Source organism: Manis javanica, chromosome 1, assembly GCF_040802235.1.
Source record: "Manis javanica isolate MJ-LG chromosome 1, MJ_LKY, whole genome shotgun sequence".
Taxonomy (NCBI): domain Eukaryota; kingdom Metazoa; phylum Chordata; class Mammalia; order Pholidota; family Manidae; genus Manis; species Manis javanica.
The window spans coordinates 150330007-150348916 of NC_133156.1; the positions used below are offsets into that span (position 1 = coordinate 150330007).

Consider the following 18910-nt stretch of genomic DNA (forward strand, 5'->3'; position numbering starts at 1 on the left):
TATTAATAAATATTGAATTATTAAATGTTACATAAAATACACAATTTGTTACTTAATGCTGATATTTGATATTAATATTGCTACTAGTAATTTTAACATATTATTATTAATACTATTAATATTAGTCTTATCTTAGAATTTCTCTAGTTCTTTGTGCATTTGGGCTGCTGGCTTCAAATGCTGTTTTGTCACTTTTCTGTAAGCTCTGAGAGCCATCTGAACAGTCTTTTTGCTACCCCCCCTCACTCTTTGTGGTCAGCCCAGTACCTGGAGCCCAGAGCTCTGCCCCAGTAGACAGCCAGGTCCAAGCTGCACTTCAAGGGACTTCACAGGGCAAAGCTTTGAGGCCAGAGGGTGCTAGGAACGTTCATAGATGTAAGAGATTCATGTGTAAGTTAACTTTCCTGGAAATGTTTTTTCATGACTATGGCAGTAACAAAAGGATGCCTAATTTTCCCTTCAGCCTTTATTGGTATTGTGTATTTTTCCTTAACATTATATTTGCCCTTTAAGATAATGTTTCTGTTCAGCTGCTTTCTCTGCATTGAAAATTATAGATATACCTACATAATAACATAAAATTATAATCATATAGTTCATAATTATAGCATAATCCCACAATAATATACAATTACATTACAACATCATCAATCTAACTTGCAAAAAAAATAGCTTTGTCAGTGAGGAGACATTCCGTCACAGTCCCAATATCTCAGCGGCTCAAACAGAAGCTGATTCCCGCTCTTGTCCCCCCAGCCGGGGCCCCGACTGTGCTGTGCTGTGCATGAAGCCAGGCTGTGGGAGCCTCTGCCCAGGGGCGTGCTGCTGTGTGCCACCGCAGATGGAAGAGAGCAGTGCAGGTCACATCTCATTGGCTGGGCGGTCACAGGGTCACTCCAGGGTGGCAGCAGAGTGCGATCCACCAGCTGTGGCCAGGAGAGGGCTCCTGTGCTGGCTGGCAGCATGGGTGCCCACGCCTACACAATGCCCTGGTCAGGCACCACCAAGATGGAGCAACCTCAGACAGGAAAGGTCTAGTGAGATCATAACTAGGAGGGTCCAGTGACACCCCCATGACCACGCAGCCTTTTGCCAAAACCTCAGGAAGACAAGGGTAAGAGAAGTCAGCCACAAAGCAGCTGCTATTTCTCAGGCGTCTCTGCAGGATGCCCAGAAAGAGAGGGGTCATCTGGAAAAGCCTGGTCTAATGGAGTGAACCCCAGTGAGATCCACAGAAGCCACCACCCGCCACAGTTCTAGAGAAAGTGCTTCCATCAAAAAATGTGCCAGCTCACACTGGAAGGGACAAGAAGAGAATAAAACCAACAGTGGCTGGCCCCACAGTGCTCCAGGGGGGAAGAGGGCCTCCCGGACAAGCTAAGCCACAGTATTTCGGCCATGTTGCCCCAGATACCTGACCTGGTGCCCACTCGCTTAGTCAGCTCCCGAGTTTACTCACTGCCCGTGCTGCCTCTCTGGCCACATGGGACAGGCACCTCCCTTCTGCCTGCTGCATGCCCCAGGGAGCTTCGAGAGGCTCTGGGACCTGGAAGGTGCTCATGTGGAGTGAACAGGTGCCGCTCCCGTCCGCCTGCTGGCCTTCCTTTAGGAAGAGTCCATGCATCTCTCAGCTTCTGCCCCTCGGATGCAGGGGCCCCTTCACACCTTGTTTGGCAGGTGCCAGCCCTGGGCCAGACGCTGCTCAGCCTGCTAATCAGGACAGTTCTTTTTAAATCCCAACCCTCTTGATCCCCGTGGAGGAGGACACAGACACACAGCACCCACGCAGCCCTTTGTCTAAGGGGAAGAGAGAGCTGGGTACCGCTTCTCACGGAGCCCCTCCAAGGCTGAGGGGTAGCAGAGAGCCCCAGATGAGACAGGGGTGAAGGGCTCAGTGACTGCTGGGGGAGAAATGGTCCCCTGACCTGGTGGTGAGGCAGTGGGGGGGTCAATGTAATGAAATAAACTGAGGCCCAGGCATGGCACTTCCTGCCCCCTCTGTCATAGGCTGAATGTGTGCCCCTAAACGCCTTGTTGAAGGTCTAATCCCCAGGACTTCCTTGTTTGGAAATAGAGTCACTGGAGATGTACTTAGTAAGAATGACATGGTATTGGAGTGAGCCGACCTCATCCAACAGGACCAGTGTCCTTAGCAGGGAACCCTGGACACAGAGACAGACATGCAGGGAGAGGGTCATGTAAGAGCAAAGCCAGTACACAGGGGAGGCCTCCACAAGGACCCCCAGGGCAGGCAGGGAGTCACAGGGGCTGGGGCAGCCCGGATGGCCTCTCTCCTGACCTTGCCGCGACCTGCCCTGCTGACACCACTCCCAGCGGGCAGATCCGAGGGAGCAAATGCTGCGGCTTCAGCAGCGGTTTGTGGTGCTCGACCTCAGCCCCCAGGACACCAGCACAGCCCGTGGAAGAAGAGCAAGTTGGTTTCCCGGAGGCTCACACTCACCTCGGGTCCCCACCGGGGAGCAGACATGCTTCTGACCACCGTCCTGACCGAAGCCCCTGTTCAGGAGCGCCGGCCACTGACGTCTGTCTGTCATTTCCATTAGAAATGAAAAGGTTGCCAAACGCATAAGTAATTTTGACTGAGTCACTGAGGTGCTTTTAAAGGGAAACAGTAAGTATTTCAGTCTCTTTGAAGTCAGGCTCTGTGGCTCCCTCTCCCACCTCAGGGTTATTTTATAGCCATTGAGAAGGTGTTCCTTTTATCTGGGGCCTTCAATTAACTGAATTTCAAAAATACTGTGAAACAGCTTTTTCTATAAAAACGAGCTGACTTCCAGAGGGCGTTTGTGTAATTTCCTGCTGCCGTAATTGAAAGCCCGCACCTTTGCTGGTCACTGCTGGAGCACTGTGGCCCCCAGCCACACTGAGATTTGCCAAGGCACCTGCACCATTCCCTGGAGGCCAGGATCAGGGAGGAAGCTCCCCATCAGGACTGCTTTGGGTGGCTGCACATGCTCCTGAAGCTCCCTGGAAGGGACACCCAGGCTTCACAGGGCATAAACACAAGGGCGGTCCACCGCACCACTGCAGGCATGACGCAGTCAGCGGCCAACATGGGCTGTCGTACCCCGACTCGTGTGCTGTTGGGCGCACTGGGTGCACGCTGAGTGGACACGCACGGCCTCCAGGGGCCCCGACTGGGAGGGCTGGAGCAGAGGTCGAATGCCAAATCACAGATCAAGTGCCCGGGAGCCAGGGGAGAGGGTCACACTGCCTTGCTCTGAGAGGCCGATGGACGTAGATGCTATCGCACTCCCACTCAGTCACCTCTTTCTCCTATTACTTATTGGCCTGTGCAAACGCCATTTGGTATCTTGTCACCTTCTATTTGTGGAAGTATTTTTTGCAATTGCTAAGAACAGAACACGTAAGTGAAAGCAGGGAGCAGCCATGCCTTCCCTCTCTCCTCTGCAGGGTATGTTCTTTCTTGGTGCAAATCCCAGGCAGGCCACCCAGTGAGGCTCCTTATCTGAGGTTAAATATTTTTGAGGTCCTTTGCACAAACACTAGCCCATACATTTAGGATTCACGTTTACATTTTTTAACATACCTACCATCTGCTGATGCATTTGAGCATCACGGATGTGACCTCTTATTCCAGAAGTGAGGAGAAAGAAAATGCTTTCTGGCTTCGGCTCTCTCGGCCTCCTTCCAGTCTCAGGAAGACAGAAAAGCAGGAGAGGAAGATGGGGCAGTGCAGGCGTGGAGCTCACCCCTGGAGGTCACTGTGCAGGACTGTAGGCACCGCAGAGCTGCGGCCAGGCCACAGCTAGTGGGCCCTGCCCCAAACACGATTCTGTTTTAAAAAGCAACCTCTTGGGCTTTATGCTTTCAGACATTCCACCTCTGGCTGCCAAAGAGGGAAGGGAAGTGAGAAGAACTACCCCTGCCACCCTAGGAGGTGGCATTTTTCAAAGGCAACTTTTTGAAAATTAAAGATGCTGCTCCCCACTCTGCACCCTAAGGATCTGGGCCCTGGAACGCTGCCCTGCTACTAGGTCAGCACCAAAGGTGGAGCCCGTCCCAGGAAAAGGGCATGTGTGGGGTATTGGTGCTCCATGATCCCAGGGAGGCCGTCCTCTCTCAGGACCAGTTCCTGCAGCCTCCTTGTTGACCTGGGGAGGAGGCTCTTGCTCCTCCTGAGTCTCTGGAGAGGATCAGGGAGGAAGCTCCTTCTCAGGGCAGGAGGAGACTGGACCCCATGGCGGTGACAGGTACCGGGCAGCGTCAGAGCTGGCCCAGTCAGCCCCAGCACAGCGATTTCACCCGCTAGATGCCTCTGCATGTTGCAGCAACTCCAGGTGAGGAGGAGGAGGTGGCAGCAGGGCCAAGCCCTGGGGACACAGAGTCTTTTGTTTCAGGTTGCACTGGACCGCTCTGCCAGCAAGAAAAACAAAGGAGGCGTTGAGAGACCACAAATGCATCAGGGAGCAAGTGGGGGCAGGGGTGCTGCCCAGGCACGTGCCAGCGCCCACCCTCAGACCGACCAGCCCTGGGAGGACTTCTGTCCCTCAGAAATGGCCCTCACCTTCTGGGCTGATCACTCACGGGGATGCCAAGGAGGGACTTCCCTGCCAGGCCCTTAGACAAGATCTGGGGTATTTCCATCCTTTCCTCAGAGCACCAACCCAGGAGGCCCTCCCAACACTGCAGCCAAGGTGGGGCAGCCCACCACCCTGCACAAGAGGTCAAGGGCTAGGGTCAGAGGATGGCTGCTGATGCATCCAGTCCTCAGTCAGGGATCCAGGCCAAGGTCAGGCCTGGCAGCATCAAATGGCGGGACACTGCAAACAGGCTTTAGGGGAGCCGAGTGCGAGGAGACCCCTCCCAGGGAATGCAGCCCCACAGCAGCCCCGCTGCTCAAGCTCCTCCAGGCTCATGCTGACTCTGGGCACCCAGTGGTGCTCAACTCCAGAAACCCCAGGCACAGGGAGCCCCCACACAGCCAGCAGGGTCTTGATGTTTCTCAGATGTCTATTCCTGTTTTCATTGCTAGAAAATGCAAACGAGTTCATCTCCAAATCAAGGCTGTAAACACGAACGTGCCTCACTTATCTCTAGCTATGAGAGGAATCTAAGTCCCGGGAAAGCTTTGCAGGGAGAGACTGACACGCGTGTTCCTGTTGGCCCCAGAGCCCTCAGGAGACCCTGCAGGGCCTGGAGCAGAGGGTGAAGGCAGTTGCCCAGCCGGGCAGGGATGCAAGCAAGCCCTCAGCCCAGGTGCTAATGCACCTCCTCCACTGCCTTCGGGCTGCAAACCCCCCACCAGCCTGGGAGTCCCTGTGCAGAGGGCACCCCTCCCAGAACCCCTCTCCACCAGCCTGGGGACCCAGCTTGGGCTATGCTGACATGTGCGTCTGGGTGGAGGTGTATGGGTCTGTAGCCCAGATGAGGCCCACCTTCCCGGCTCCAGAGCAGACCCAGAGACCAAAGCTGTGTCCTGCCTGGAGAAACCTCTGGAAGCCCTGGCCTCAGCACCTGGCTGGCATTGGGAATTGCTGCTCTGGCCTTCCAGAAGTGCTGCTCCCAGACCCTGTGGGGGAGGGGAGGGACACTATCCCCGTGGACTGTCAGCCAGGCGAGCACATTGCCTTTGCAGCCGCTGCAGAGCGCTTGGAAGAAAGGGGTAAACAGCAAATAACTCTGGGACATTATCCAAGTCAACAAACTTCGAATGTCATTGCACAGCCACATTTCATGAGGGGAAACAAGTTTGTGGTTCTTTGAAGTGAAAATGATGAGGGAGACGAGGGCAAGGGGTTCCAGGCTGGCTGAATGAGGGTCAGGGTGGCCCAGGACCTGGCACCCACATGCACACCTTCCTTTCTGGCTTTAGGCTGCAGAAGCCACAGGCTGACCTTGTGGAGGTGTGTTCCCAGGCCAGAGGCCCAGCCCAGCAGGGCACTGGACCTCCTTGTAAAATCTCCCCTTCCAGGCCCACTAGTCCTGGGCAGGGAACAGGCTTGCTGGCCACCAACTAGTTTCTGTCACCTTGGTGTACCTCTACTTGCATAAGTCCTGGTGCCCTCAACGAGGAGATCTGCTGCTTCCTGCAGCCTGAGTGGGTGCGGACCAGTGTGGACAGCAACAACAGGAGAAGCTGGGCTCCTGTAAATGGGGAATGGGGTGGGGGGCAGGGAAGAAAAGTAAGGTCCCAGAGCCTGGGCACCCAGCCTGTTTCAAGAAGCAGGCCCCCAGCTTGGGGGCTGCACACAACCATGTCATCAAGGAGGTCTCCGAGGTGGAGATAACATGGCTAAGGGACACTTGGGGGAACTGCAGTCAGTAACTAGGGAAGCTGTTTCTGGGCTCAGCTCCTCCGGCCCCCGGCAGCCCTGGGGGAGCCCAAGGCCTCCTGGGCCACACTGCGGGCAGAGCATTCGGCCTGACGGTGGCGTGCCTCCCTGCCTCCCTCTTACGACTGGGTGTCCTCGCAGAGCCCGGCGCGCCTGCCCCCGCCCTCACGCGTCCCTCATCCAGACCCTACTCCCCATGCGCCCCGCGCGCTGGCCGGGTGGAAGGGAAAGTTGGCAAGTGCGCAGCGCCCGCGGGGGAAAGCGTTAATGGGCGGCCGGGTGGGAGCAGCGCGCTGGCTGGCCCACGTCACGCCGGTGCGGGCTCGGCTGACGGCCGCGGCGCCTGGGGACGCCGGCGCGCTCCGCTCGCCAGGTGCTCCGCCTGGAAATGTCTCCATTAGTTGTCGCCTGCTTTCCGGTGGAGCGCGCGCGCCGAGCGGCGGCGCAGAGCCCTCGCGGGCTGCCGGTAGCGTCCCGGCGCCGCCGCAGGTAGGCGAGGTCCGCGCGCCCGCCCCCGCCCCGGGGCTCCGAGACCCCTCCCCCCTGCCGGGGAGGCGGAGGCTCCGCGCGGCCGCCGAGGGGCGCGGGCGACGGCGGCTGCGGCGACTCCCGGGAGCGTCCCGGGCTGCGCGCTGCTCCCCGCGGCCCCGGCGCCCGAGCGGCGCGGGCGGCGCGTCCCCAGCTCAGGTAGGGAGTGGGCTCGGCCGCGCAAACTTTGCTGGAATCGCTCCTAACCTGCAGGGCACAAAGTTTGCGGTCCGCCCGAGGGGTCTCTGCGGGCCGCTGCGCTTGCTGCAAGTTGCGGAAAAGGGGGTGCGGGCGGTGGCGCGGGGAACAACGTGGGGGCTGCGTGGCGCTCCGGCTGCGCGCCTTCCCGGCTCGGGCGGAGCCTGCTGCGAGCGGCGGGGCGCGGCGGGAGGGCCGAGGAAGCCGGCAGGAATGGAGGCGTAGGAGGGGGGGATGAACGCGCGCGCCTGCGGCTCGCCCCGCGACCCTAGAGGACCGGCGGCAAGGAGCGGTCTGCCAACCTCCGGATTCGCGAGCGCGGCGAGCATTCTCGAACGCTATGGGGCCCACGCTCTGCCCAGGGGCCGCGAGCAGTGGGCGAGCACAGGCACCCCGAGGGTTGGTCCCCGCGCCTCGGGAGAGAAGGCCCTGCAGGGTGCCGCGCGCTGCGCCCCCGCCCTCCGCCTGCCGGCAGCCTAGCGTGGGTGTAGAGAGCTCCCCGCGGCTCCCTCACGGTGCGAGCAACTGGGCTGGCCCCGGGAGAGGATTCCGGAAGCCGCCTGGAAGGCGGGGACACCTCGGCTGGGCGCAGGGGAAGCCCCACAGGTAGCGGGAGGAGGTCAGGGTGAGGCCTGTTGCCCCAGAGGCCTTCCACTGTTCCACCGGCCAACATCATCCCTGGCAAGAAGGGCGACTTCCGGACCTCTAACATTTGAGGCTAAACGTCCCAGGCCCCCTTGTCCCCAGCCCCTGCCGAACTAAGCGGGCCAGTGGGGGCACCTCGTCAAGCCCAGCTGCTGCCCGGACCGCCGGGAACCGCACGGCTTCCGGGGGGCCCCCGCTCACGTATGTATTCAGAACCGGAGGCCCCTGCTGGGAGGTGGGCGCTGAAGGCCCACGTAGCCGGCATCTGACATGTTGACACTCCTATTCCTGTAAGGGAAACCGGTAGCCTCTGCTCAAGGCCTGGCCTTTTAGGAAAGGGCACTTGGATCATTATTCCCGCAGGATCTATAGGACAAAGACGGCCCAGAAAGTACCCCGGCTCAGGCAGGCCAGCCTCCTCCCGAGTGCAGTTTGTCAGCGGGACGCCGGGGATGGAGACAGGCTGGGCTGACCCTTCATCCAGGATTGGGTAGGGGGGCCTTTGGGGTGAGAGGCCCACAAGGTCGCCAGGCCACTCTGGCTGCGCTGAGCTTCCGCACACAGGGTGGCCGGCCTGGGCCTAGGGCAGGAAGCGGAGGGTCAGTGTGCAGCGGCCTAGGATACTGTAATCGGTGAGCTAGATTTCTGGATCATCGGAAAAGAGAGCCTGGCTGGGCGCCTGCGAGAACCGAGCCAGCGGGTGAGGACTGGGAGTGGAGTGTCTGTTCACCCACGCAGGCCAGAGAGGAAAACAGAACGTTGCAGTGGGGGGCCAAAGGAAGCCCCTGAAACCCCTCCCCAAGGGAAGTGGAGAATGCACCCTCCAGGTCTCTGAGGTCGATCGAGTCTGCACAGATGGGCAGTCGCGTGTTCAGGGGCACAAGTCTCCACGTTGTGGCCTGGGTCTCCGGGGAAGGGCATGTGCTAAGCAGGCCTGGGGTGCCGCGCGCTGCAAGCCGGGGCCCCGAGGCGCTGGCCGCTGGGACGCGGGGCGGCGGCTTACGTCCCCAGCTGGCTGAGCGCTCACAATCGCCCTGGCTGGGGCCACGGGAATGGGTGAGGAATGGCTGCCAAATGCATCCTTCTACCGTGACTCCAGCTCCCTGCGCCCTCGACCTCCCTCGCTCACGCCCCACCCTCGGCCCGGCCTCATTACCAGCAGGGAGCGCGTTGTTTGTAAACAATAAATAATGGGAGGCAGAAGGGGTTCTGCAAAGCCTGGGCAGGCACGGAAAACTGGGAGCAGTTGGGAGGAGGGAGGAGGGGAGGGAAGGAGCAGAGGGGTAAGAGGGAGGGAGACGGGAAGACGCATTTCTGCCAGAAGCCCCGTCGGCTAGTTTCTTATTATTTACGGGAAGGTGATATTAGCAATTCAGGTGAGAAAGAAAGAAGCAGGGCCTCCGTGAAATCAATACAGAATTCAAACACAATTATTAATGTCATTTGACTCGTGTTCTTTATATATCTCTCCCGGCTACAGACGCTTAAACTGTCTGAATAATTTGCATGAAGCAGCTATTCATTATTTCCGATGATTCTCTTTTGCGAGCGGCTCGGACGTGGCCGGCTGCGGGCCAACTCGATCGGAGAACGCGTATTTTCATCTGTAAATTACAGCAATTACGCAGCAGATATTATATGATGCGCACTGTGGTCTCCAGATAGTCATCAATCACCTTCAACCGAGCTGTCAGAGCGGGCAGATTTCGTTTCTGGGAGGCAGGTTTGCAGCTGGGGAGAGGGCGAGAACGTCATCATTAATTAGAGGGTGACCCTGGGGCGATCCGCAGGTCTGAACCCAGGAAGCTTTCCGAGCAAGTCTGCACAGCGCCGTGGCGCACGGCTTCCTTCCCGGCAGACCGCGGGCGGCCTAGCGGAGCGGGCAGCAAGGACGAGCCCAGGCCCCTGGAGGGCGGCGGCGCAAATGGCGGGAAGCGAATTCGGAGTGCCCGGGCGCTCCCTTGCCGCCCGCGCGCTGGCCTCTTCCTCGGACTCGGGCAAGGTCCAAGGGACAGGGACTGGCTAGGAGAGTCCGGAAGCAGGCACTCGGTCTTCTCCCAAGACCTCTCCGTGCGCCCGGGACAGGAAGCTACTTAGAACGGGCGGGGAAGGAGGCCTCGGCCCCGCGCCCGGCGCCCCCTTCCCCGTACCTACCCCGAAGGTCGCCGGGAGGAGCCAGCGCGGCGGGAGGGGCTCCCGGGGCTGCGTCGGGAAACCTGCGCTTCGGAGCGTGCAGACCCACCTGGCAGTCCCGGGTTCAGCCGCGAGGGGCAGGGGAGGCTGAGAGGACGGCCCCGCTTGAGCAAGAACTTAGAGGAACGGGCGGGGCCGAGGGTGGGGGACGATCCCAACCACGGGGACTCCTGAGGTGGCCGAGCCCCGCAATTCTTGGGCCACCGAGGCCTGGGGTGGCCGGCATCGGGGAAGCCCGGGACGCACAGCGCGGGGACGTTCTGGCCTCCAGACGCGGACGCTCTTGGCGCCGCCTCGGGCCCTGGAGCCGGGCTGACTCTCCGGGAAACAATAGCAGGGCCCGCACGCCGGCCTGCCGCGCCGCCTCGGTGCGACCTGGAGACGAAGCCCGGCCCGCCGCCCGCGCCGGCGTGGGGCTAATTTTAACTGTTGATTACAATTCAGTGAACCCTCACTTGGGTGTCCCTTCCAATGTCTCATTTGTAATTGAAAGTAATGATTACAGCGGGGTGGGACGGAGCAGCTGCTCATTAATTAATTGCTAATTAAAGGTGGCTGCCGTCCGCGGTGCCTAAGGAGAACCCCGCGCGTCGGGGCTCGGACGGGAGCGGTTCGTTGGTGCCCGAGGCGCCCGTCTGTCCCCGCCCCGCGGCCCGGCCGAGTGACCCGCGCTCCGCAGCCAGGCCGGTTCCGCGCGGCTGACGTCAGAGCCCCGCTGCTTACAGCCGCGCAGCTGACTTGACGGGTTCGCGCGACTCGTCTTTTTTTTTTTCTTTTTTGCAAAATATGTATTTGTGTCGCCGCTGTGAGGCCGGTCGGTCCCAGAGCCCCCCTCGGCGCCGTGGGGCTGCAAGGACGTTCGCGGCCGCCGCGGCCCACTTTCCTTCGCGCTCTGGAAAGTTCGCGTGGCGCGCGGACGGGCTGATCGGCTCTCTGGTTTCGCCCTCCCAGCGCCTAGGAGCCGGCGGCTCCCGAGCAGTGGCGGCGCCGCTCTGGGCCCCGCGCGCAGCACCCAGCCGGCCCCGCCCGCCGGCTCCGTGCCGCGCCCGCCATGTCCTACCCGCAGTTTGGATACCCGTATTCGTCGGCACCCCAGGTGAGGGGCCCCCCTCTGGGCCGCGGGGGACGCCGCCGGACTCACCGGCGCGCGGGCTGCCGGCGACCCGGGGTGGCTTCCCGGCGGTCAGGGCCCGCGCCACGCGCCCCTCGCACGCAGCCCGGAGAGGGCAGGAGCCTGGGAAGGCCACCGGGGCGGGGCGGGACCCCCGTTCCCCTCTTTGCCTGCTCCTCGCCCCCGCCCGGGACTCCGAGGCCGCGCCGCGGGAGGGTCCAGGGCCCGGGAGGACCGTGGCCCCTGAGCGGCCTCTGGGCGGGGCGTGGACCCTCCGGGCCCGGGCCGGCGCGCCCTCTCGCGAGGCTCTTGGTGGGGAGGCGGCCCTGGGCCCCGGCCCCCCGCGCGGCTGCCCTCCTTCTCCGCGGTCTCCTCCTCAGTTCCTGATGACCACCAACGCCCTGAGCACGTGCTGCGAGTCGGGGGGCCGCACGCTGGCTGACTCCGGGCCCGCTGCCTCGGCCCAGGCGCCCGTCTACTGCCCGGTCTACGAGAGCCGGCTGCTGGCCACCGCGCGCCACGAACTCAACTCGGCGGCGGCGCTGGGCGTCTACGGGGGCCCCTACGGCGGCTCGCAGGGCTATGGCAACTATGTGACCTACGGCTCCGAGGCGTCCGCCTTCTACTCGCTGGTAAGGGCCGGGAGCGCGTGCCAAGCCTGCCCCACGCGCCGGGCCCTAACCCTCGGTTTGTCAGACTCGCTCTTCCCGACCGTGGCCTACAGAGGTGGGGGACGGACGCCTAGGCCGACCTCCTGGCCTGGCCCCTCGGAACACCGCCTAGCCCTCGGGCCAGGCCCCGGTCTTCTGACCCAGCCTGGTGGCTGCTGGGAGCCTGCTGTCCACCCTGCCGCTCGTGCCCGGCTGTCCCCACACGCCCCCGCCCACTCTTCCCAGCCCTCCTCCTGCCTGCGCTCCCTCGCCGACCCCCAGCTCCTCTTCGCCCCCTCCTCCCTTCCCCTCCTGGTCCTCACCCAACAGGGCCACTCACCTCCCTCCTCCGCTGTCCCTGCCCCTCGCCCCTCCCCACTCCAATCTCATCCTTTCTTCCATACTGCATCGCCCCCAACCTCGCTAGTCCCCCTGTAGGTGTTGGGGCCCCTTCGCCTCCTGGGCCGGGGGACAGCCTGAGGACAGGCCAGGTGTGGGGCTGCCCAGGGTTCTGTGTGGAGTTGCAGGACACAGGGGGAGGGGAGGGTCCCCTAAGCTGCAATCCCAGGCTCTTGGCCTCCCACAGAGCGGCTTCGACTCCAAGGAAGGCCCAGGATCTGCACACGCGGGCCTTGCACCTGCCACCGCTGCCTACTACCCCTATGAGCCTGCGCTGGGCCAGTACCCCTATGACAGGTGAGGGATAGGCCCTCCCCGTGCCAGACCCAGGCCCTGAGCCCCTGGCAGCCAACACCACCCACCGCCCAGCCCGATGCCCCTCTGAGAGGCTGGACAGCAGGAGCTAGGACATTTCTCTGTAGGGCTCCAGCTGACCTTGGGTTAGTCCCAGCCCTGTCCAGGGGCGACCACCTGCTTCCCGGGCTGAAATGCATTCCCAGCCTCCTTTCCCTCCCCCCGCACGCTGTGCAGACTCCCAAGCCTCGCTGTGCTGTGGTTTTCCGGGCGCCTCCCTGGCAGATGGAAGTGCAGCCCCACGATGTGTTGGCGCCCAGCTCGGCACCTCCTACACTGGGAACCGGAGACGGGAGTCCTTGCCCACGCGCAGACAGCATGCCCCAGCTTCGGTGGGGCGCTAATGACAAACTTACTGCAGAAAGTCTACATGAGCCCTCTGGGCACCTGCTCCCCATAGGCACCAATGACTATATTTGCACCCATGTTAAGTAGTGGGTTCCAATCTCAGTGATATGCTTTCTTGGTTTGCGGATCAGAATGGTGGGAGAGTCCGGTAAGGCACTGGAAGGAATATTTGTGTAGGTAAAGTGACAGGGCCCTGGTTTGGCCTTGCGCCTGGCTGCCCTGTGACCTCTGGCTCAGGAAGGTGACCCGGCTCTGTGTAAGTTTAACCAAACATAAACATCTTTGCCCTTGGGCCGCAAAAGGCAGTGCCTGGGAGCATCGGGGCTGGGCCGGGCCCAGGGTCTCACCACCATGAGCACAACCCAGCCACCTGGCCTGGAAGCCCTCATGGGCCCGGCCCACCGCAGGGCCCCACCGCAGCGGCCCGCGGCGGCACCCCATTGCCCAGCCTGTCTCCAGGTACGGGACCATGGACAGCGGCACGCGGCGGAAGAACGCCACGCGCGAGACCACCAGCACGCTCAAGGCCTGGCTGCAGGAGCACCGCAAGAACCCATACCCCACCAAGGGCGAGAAGATCATGCTGGCCATCATCACCAAGATGACCCTCACGCAGGTCTCCACCTGGTTCGCCAACGCGCGCCGGCGCCTCAAGAAGGAGAACAAGATGACGTGGCCGCCACGGAACAAGTGCCCTGATGAGAAGCGGCCCTACGGGGAGGGCGAGGAGGAAGAGGGGGCTGAGGAGGAAGGCCGGGGGGAGCCTCTCGAGAGCACCAGGAATGAAGGTGGGCACCAAGACTGCTCTGCTGGGGCTGGGGCTGGAGCGGGGCCTCCCAGGCCGGTTCTGTGCCCCCAAGACGTTGAACCAGGATAGTACCCCACCCCCACTGATGGACATGGAAACTGCTTGGCCCGTGTCACCAGCATGGGGACGGGGAACATCCAGGGGAGAAAGGTGGGGCGGAAGGTGGTGGGTGTTCTCCCGAGTTCCAGGGGCCGCACACCCATGGGCTGTTGGGAAGGAGGAGATGGGGTTCTGAGTCCTCTCTCCTTCCCCTGGCCTCTCCCTCCCTCCTGGGCAGAGTCAGTGGACAAAGAGGAGAAGGATCTGGAGCTCAGCGACTTGGAGGACTTCGACCCGCTTGAGGGGGAGCCCCCAGAGTGTGAGCTGAAGCCGCCCTTCCAGCCCCCAAACAGCATCCGGGAGCGGGTGCGTGCCACACCTGAAGGCCCCAGCATCCCGGGAAAGGAGGCCTCGGTCGCTCTCCGGATGCCCCTCGCTGCTGGGGGTGGGGCTGCCTTGGACCAGGACCTGGAGAGGGCCCGGAGCTGCCTCCGGAACTCAGCGGGCAGGCCGGAGCAGCCGCCTGGCGCTGGGGGCGGCCCGCAGGCCTGTGAGGCCAAGCTGGGGTTTTCGCCGGCTGGGGCAACATCAGGTCCTGAGGCCAAGCCTCGCATCTGGTCCCTGGCACAGACGGCGACCGCAGCCGCCGCCTCCACCCTAAACCAGACTGAGTTTCCGTCATGCATGCTCAGGCGCCAAGGCCCCTCCGCACCTGCAGCCGCCTCCTTGGCGCCTGCCTTGTCCTCGCCTGTGGCCCCAGCCACCGGCGGTGTCCCTGACAGACACCAGGACTCCCCGGTAACCAGTCTCAGAAACTGGGTGGACGGGGTCTTTCACGACCCCATCCTCAGACATAGCACTTTGAACCAGGCCTGGGCCACCGCCAAGGGCGCCCTCCTGGACCCAGGGCCGCTGGGGCGCTCACTGGGGGCGGGCGCCAACGTGCTGGCAAGCACCTTCCCGCCTGTGCCCCATGACACGCCAGCCATTGATGGCACTGCCAGCGGTAAGCCCTTCTGCGCCTAAGTTGGGCAGGCCCCTGAGCCGAGGAGGGAGCTGTCACTCAGGCTGCAGGCTGTCCCATCACAGACTCGCTTTCTACCGAGTTTCCAAAGCAAAGGAAGAGCTCGGCGAAGCTCAGGCAGCCAGCCCACCATAGAGAGAGGATCTAAACTCAGTCTCCTGGCCAGTGGACAAGTCCCTAGGGCCGTCCCACCAGGCCTGCGGGCCGCACCCGGACAGGATCCCATCTGGGGTCATTCCCAAACTGGGGGACTCGGTGGTTAGGGCTGCTCTCAGAGCAGGAGGGAGCCGCCATAAGCATAAAGTTTACGTCCAAAAGTTTACATGGAGAAGACACTTCCGTTCTGAGCTGCTTCTGCTGCGTCCTCTGGGTTTGAGGCGTGCTGGTGTCCCTGTGAAGACTCCTCCACCTGCCGGCCTTCTGATGCCATCCTCAGCACATGATTTTCACCAACAGCACTTCCACCGAGTTTACACTATTGCACACTATTAAGGCGGTAAAGTTATGTTTTTTTACATGTATGTTCACACCAGTAATTGCCTGCTTCAGAGGCTAGTATAACAAAACCAATAAAACAGAATGATGGTGTTTGCATTGCCAAATGAACACGTCAGCCTTACAGGTCTGAGAACTTGCAAGAAAGTGCACATCTCAAGGGAAGGGTGGGATGGGGTGCGAGAGGGGTCGCTGAACCCCAGGTGGAGCTGCTTGCAGAGCCTAAGATGTATGTGAAGCCTTTTTTTAGAAGAAGTCACAGTAAGCATTCAAGATTCTGTTGAACTCTAACAGAAGTGGATGAGAGACCCAAAACTTTAAAATTTGTTCCCATTGCCAGAATCCAGGATTTTGAGAAAATACAAGTCCTTTGGCTAGATTAGAATGACTTTTACACTTCCTAAATTCCCTTGGACTGTGCCCTGGTGGAGGAGGGGGAGAGGGGCCATAACTGCCCCAAGGCCCTTCTGCTGTTGACTGCCCACACCCTCCGTCGCCGGACTGGGGGCGGCCTTCCCTACCACCCACCTCCTAACGCCGCCTCCTCTCCCTCCAGGCCGACCACCGGCTGCCAGTCTCCTCGGAAAGTTGTCGGGCTGTGGCTCCAAGAGGGGATGTACTCAGTGGGCCGCACCCCAGAATCGGGGCTGGAAGGAAGGGCCGCTGGCGTGGCTTGGAGGGACCAGGGATCGGGCTGGAGGGACGCGGGCCCGCCCACCTCGCCTAGGTTCCCGCACCGTGCAGACCCCGGGATCTGCTCACAAGCCCGGTTACCCCACCCCGACCCCAGAGCCGAGCTCGCTGTCCTCCAGCAGCTCTGAACTGCGGGAAAATCGCTGGCTCCCTCCCCTCGCTTCTGTCCCCGCAGGCGCCTGGCTCCTCCAGGCCGTGGGGAGCTCAGTGTGCTGTGGCTTCGGGGTCGCCCCTTGCCTGCAAGCCCTCAACCTGAGGCTTTGATGGGCCCGTTCGTGTGCCAGGCGTCCGAGGAGTCTGGGTAGCAGAGCCAGCGAACCTGAACGCATGGAGCGGCCGAGAGCGTGCAGCGACCAGGCGAAGGTGGCCCTGCCCGGGACAAGGACAGAGGGGCAGCCGCTCATACGCCTCGCTGGAGACGCTGATGGCCGCGGGCAGCTTGGAGGGACACGCGAGCCCGGGGCTGGATGGGACCTCACTGGGGGGGCCCTAGGGGGCCCCGCACCCCTGGGAAAGGCCGCGGGCAGGAGGGGAACGCTGGAAAGGGGGCGCGGAGGCGAGAGAGGGAACCGGCCTCGGAAGCTGCAGTGGGCGCTCCCCGCGGTGGGACCCTGACGGCCGGAGGTGCACCGACCTCCGACTCGGTGGTGGCACCTCGATCCCCGGACCCTGGGCAGCGGGCCCACCGCGAGCCGAGGCCTGCCCCGCGCCGCGGTAATTGGATTGTATCCGCCCGCGCTGTCACCGTATTGACTTTCGCTCTCCGGGATGATATTATCGAGAGTCGGAAGCTCGCCGCTGATGTGCCTGTCAAAAGGCTGCGGCGGGAGCACCCGGCCTGGCGAGCGAGCATCAGCCAAGATAATTTGAAGTGAAATTTTCATTTTGACAGTAAACCCCTCAATTTCTAAAGGCTCCGCGCTCTGAGAGCTCGCTGGCAGGGGGAGGCTTTGCAGAAAGCCCACGTCTTAGACTGAAAAGGGCAAAGGAACTCGCATTAGTTGTAATAGATAAAAGGGCAAAAATAAAGAGTCAAGGGTACTTGACAGTAATAGCGAGAGTGGAGTCTCGGGGGAGGCCGGCGGCCGCGGCTGGGGCGCCGGGAATCTTAATGCTGTGGAGGGCGGCCCCGCGCGCCCCAGCCCGCCCTGCACAGAGCCGGTCCTGGGCCGCAGAAGGAGGCTGGGCAGGGGGGTGCCCGCGGCGCTCATGGGCGACACGCCCGGCGGGTGTGGACGCCGGACCCCTTCCCCGGGGCGAGCCCAGGGCCCAGGGCCACCTGATGCCGCCCAGCCGACCTTGGGTTCCCCACAGGCCCCCGCGCGGCAGGAGCCCCTCCCCCGCCCCTCGCCCCACCAGCCCTCTGTCTCCCAGGGAATGGCTGACCGAAAGTGGTTTACTGGATCAAACTGCAAAACTGTGCGACATGGACATCCAGTTGGGTGGGGGATCAGCCACACGCCAGGGACTCTTCGCCCTCAAGGATGGTGAGGCGGGGCTGTCGCTTTGAGGACCCACGTCCCTTCCCTGCGGGACCCCACTCTGGAAGGCTCGCCGCGGACCCCTTCGCCGCCCTGCGGCCCTGCACGGACTGGGGTCAGGCGAGGAGGACCCCGTGTTGGGGGCCGGGGAGGAGGGCATCCCGGGCCGGGGGCGTGGGGGGCGGGGGCGAGCTGCACCCTGGCTGGGGGCGGGGAGCTGTCGCGCTCCGTGCGGGGGTCGCTGCCAGGACAGGAACTGCGCTGCGAGGGGCGCGGGCCGACGGTCCCGGCCACTCAGGCGTGGCGAATTCAAACACGCCAAGGAAGGGACGCTAAATTAGCGGCGCTCTTTGCATCCAGCCCGAATAAAACCGTAATCAGCGGCGCGTTACTTTTCATTAAGCGAGTCTGACAGAAGCATCTCCGCGCCGCCAGGGGAGCCGCGCGGAGAAATACGGCAGAGATGCCGAGATCATTCCTGGAGCTCCATTAACAACCCTTAGCCGCGGGAAACGGGCTCCCGGACAGGCCTCCAAATCTAAAAGCTTTATCGACCCTCCAACAGGCACTGATGGTTCCATTTTTTTTCCTTTTTTTTTTCTATCCTTTCCTTTTTTTTACATAAGGGAGGGACACCCAGCAAGGGGAAGAGTTTAACACGACTCCTTAACTAGAGAGAGGCGGGGAAGTCAGCCCTTAAATGATATTTAAAAGGCAACCAATTAAGATTTAAAGTTGTTGTCTCCTGAGAGTGTGTGCGATTCATGCCGCCCACTCCTCCCTGCGCCTGCCCGCCTACCCACCCCTCTGGGGGGACCCTCCACCCTCTGACCCTCTCCCTCTTCCGTCTTGGAGCTGGTGCCACTGAGGCAGGCGGGTCCCCACCCCCCCTCGCCTGTGCCCAGCACTGCGGCCGCCGTGACAGTGCCACTCCCTGGCTGCCCTTCATCTGGGGTTGCACTGTCGCCTCCCTCGCAGTGACGCTGGCAGAAGCATTGTTCCCAGCCACTCCGCTGAAGAGGCTGGGAAGCCCCCTTACCCAGGGTCACATCATTCGAAGGCAGTAAAGCCCAGGGAAGGAGGCGCCATGACCTTTTGATTTGACCGTGGTATCAGGCCTTGTTGCAAAGGAACCAGAACAAAGGGGCTACGAGGGAGGAGAGGGTGAGGGAGGGAAGGGCTGGGAGGGCAGGGGAGGAAGAGGAAGGGAGACGGGGAGGAGAAAGGGGAAATGGGGAGGAGAGAGGGAGGGGATGGGGAGGGGAGAGGGGGAGGAGAGAGGGAGGGAGGGAGGAGAAGGAAGGGGCAGGGGGGATGGGGAAGGGGAGGAGAGATGGGGAAGGGGGAAGAGGGAAGGGAGGGGAGGCCAGCAGGAGAGGATGAAGGGGCCACCTTCCAACGTGTCTGCCATCAGCTTTATGGAGAAGCACTTGTAATAAAGTGCCTCCTCCCTAGAGGACTTGGGGTGAAGTCCTGGGACAAGACAGGCCGCCTGCATGCACACCTGAGTGAGCCCTGAGCCAGAGACACCCACGTTTTTGTTGAGGAAGGTGGGTGCAGTCTGCAAGGTTCCCTGGCCTCAGTCAAGTCCACTGTGAACTTTTAAGAAGTAGGCGTCCCACCTCCC

The 18910-nt window shown here is 61.7% G+C and overlaps 1 protein-coding gene and 1 long non-coding RNA gene across 9 annotated transcripts; one reads left to right on the forward strand and one right to left on the reverse strand.

Annotated features, from left to right (window-relative positions):
• Positions 1-53: 53 nt before the first annotated feature.
• Positions 54-7191, reverse strand: LOC140849823 (uncharacterized). The gene is made up of 3 exons (XR_012132035.1): positions 7053-7191; positions 6023-6129; positions 54-4398 (listed from the first exon to the last, which is right to left on the reverse strand). It is a non-coding gene; the product is annotated as an uncharacterized lncRNA (long non-coding RNA).
• IRX4 (iroquois homeobox 4) lies at positions 6545-17412 on the forward strand. 8 transcript variants are annotated; one of them, XM_073238131.1, is made up of 6 exons: positions 6710-6806; positions 10833-10977; positions 11373-11624; positions 12229-12338; positions 13203-13531; positions 13829-15202. In XM_073238131.1, the coding sequence occupies exons 2-6, from the start codon at positions 10933-10935 to the stop codon at positions 14614-14616; spliced, it is 1524 nt and encodes a 507-aa protein (XP_073094232.1). In that variant the 5' UTR covers positions 6710-6806; positions 10833-10932; the 3' UTR covers positions 14617-15202. The 8 variants fall into 8 exon arrangements, with proteins under 8 accessions (XP_036871486.2, XP_073094251.1, XP_073094255.1 ...); XM_037015593.2 differs by lacking the exon at positions 6710-6806 and adding an exon at positions 6846-7004; XM_073238144.1 differs by lacking the exon at positions 6710-6806 and adding an exon at positions 7764-7889.
• Positions 17413-18910: the final 1498 nt, after the last annotated feature.

Excerpts from the sequence above, each read along its gene's own strand:
- IRX4 (XM_037015591.2), top strand. The coding sequence starts at position 6,585 with ATGGGCGGCCGGGTGGGAGCAGCGCGCTGGCTGGCCCACGTCACGCCG. Across the intron at positions 11,625-12,228 it reads CGTCCGCCTTCTACTCGCTG|AGCGGCTTCGACTCCAAGGA; the intron begins GTAAGGGCCGGG and ends GGCCTCCCACAG. Across the intron at positions 13,532-13,828 it reads CGAGAGCACCAGGAATGAAG|AGTCAGTGGACAAAGAGGAG; the intron begins GTGGGCACCAAG and ends CCTCCTGGGCAG.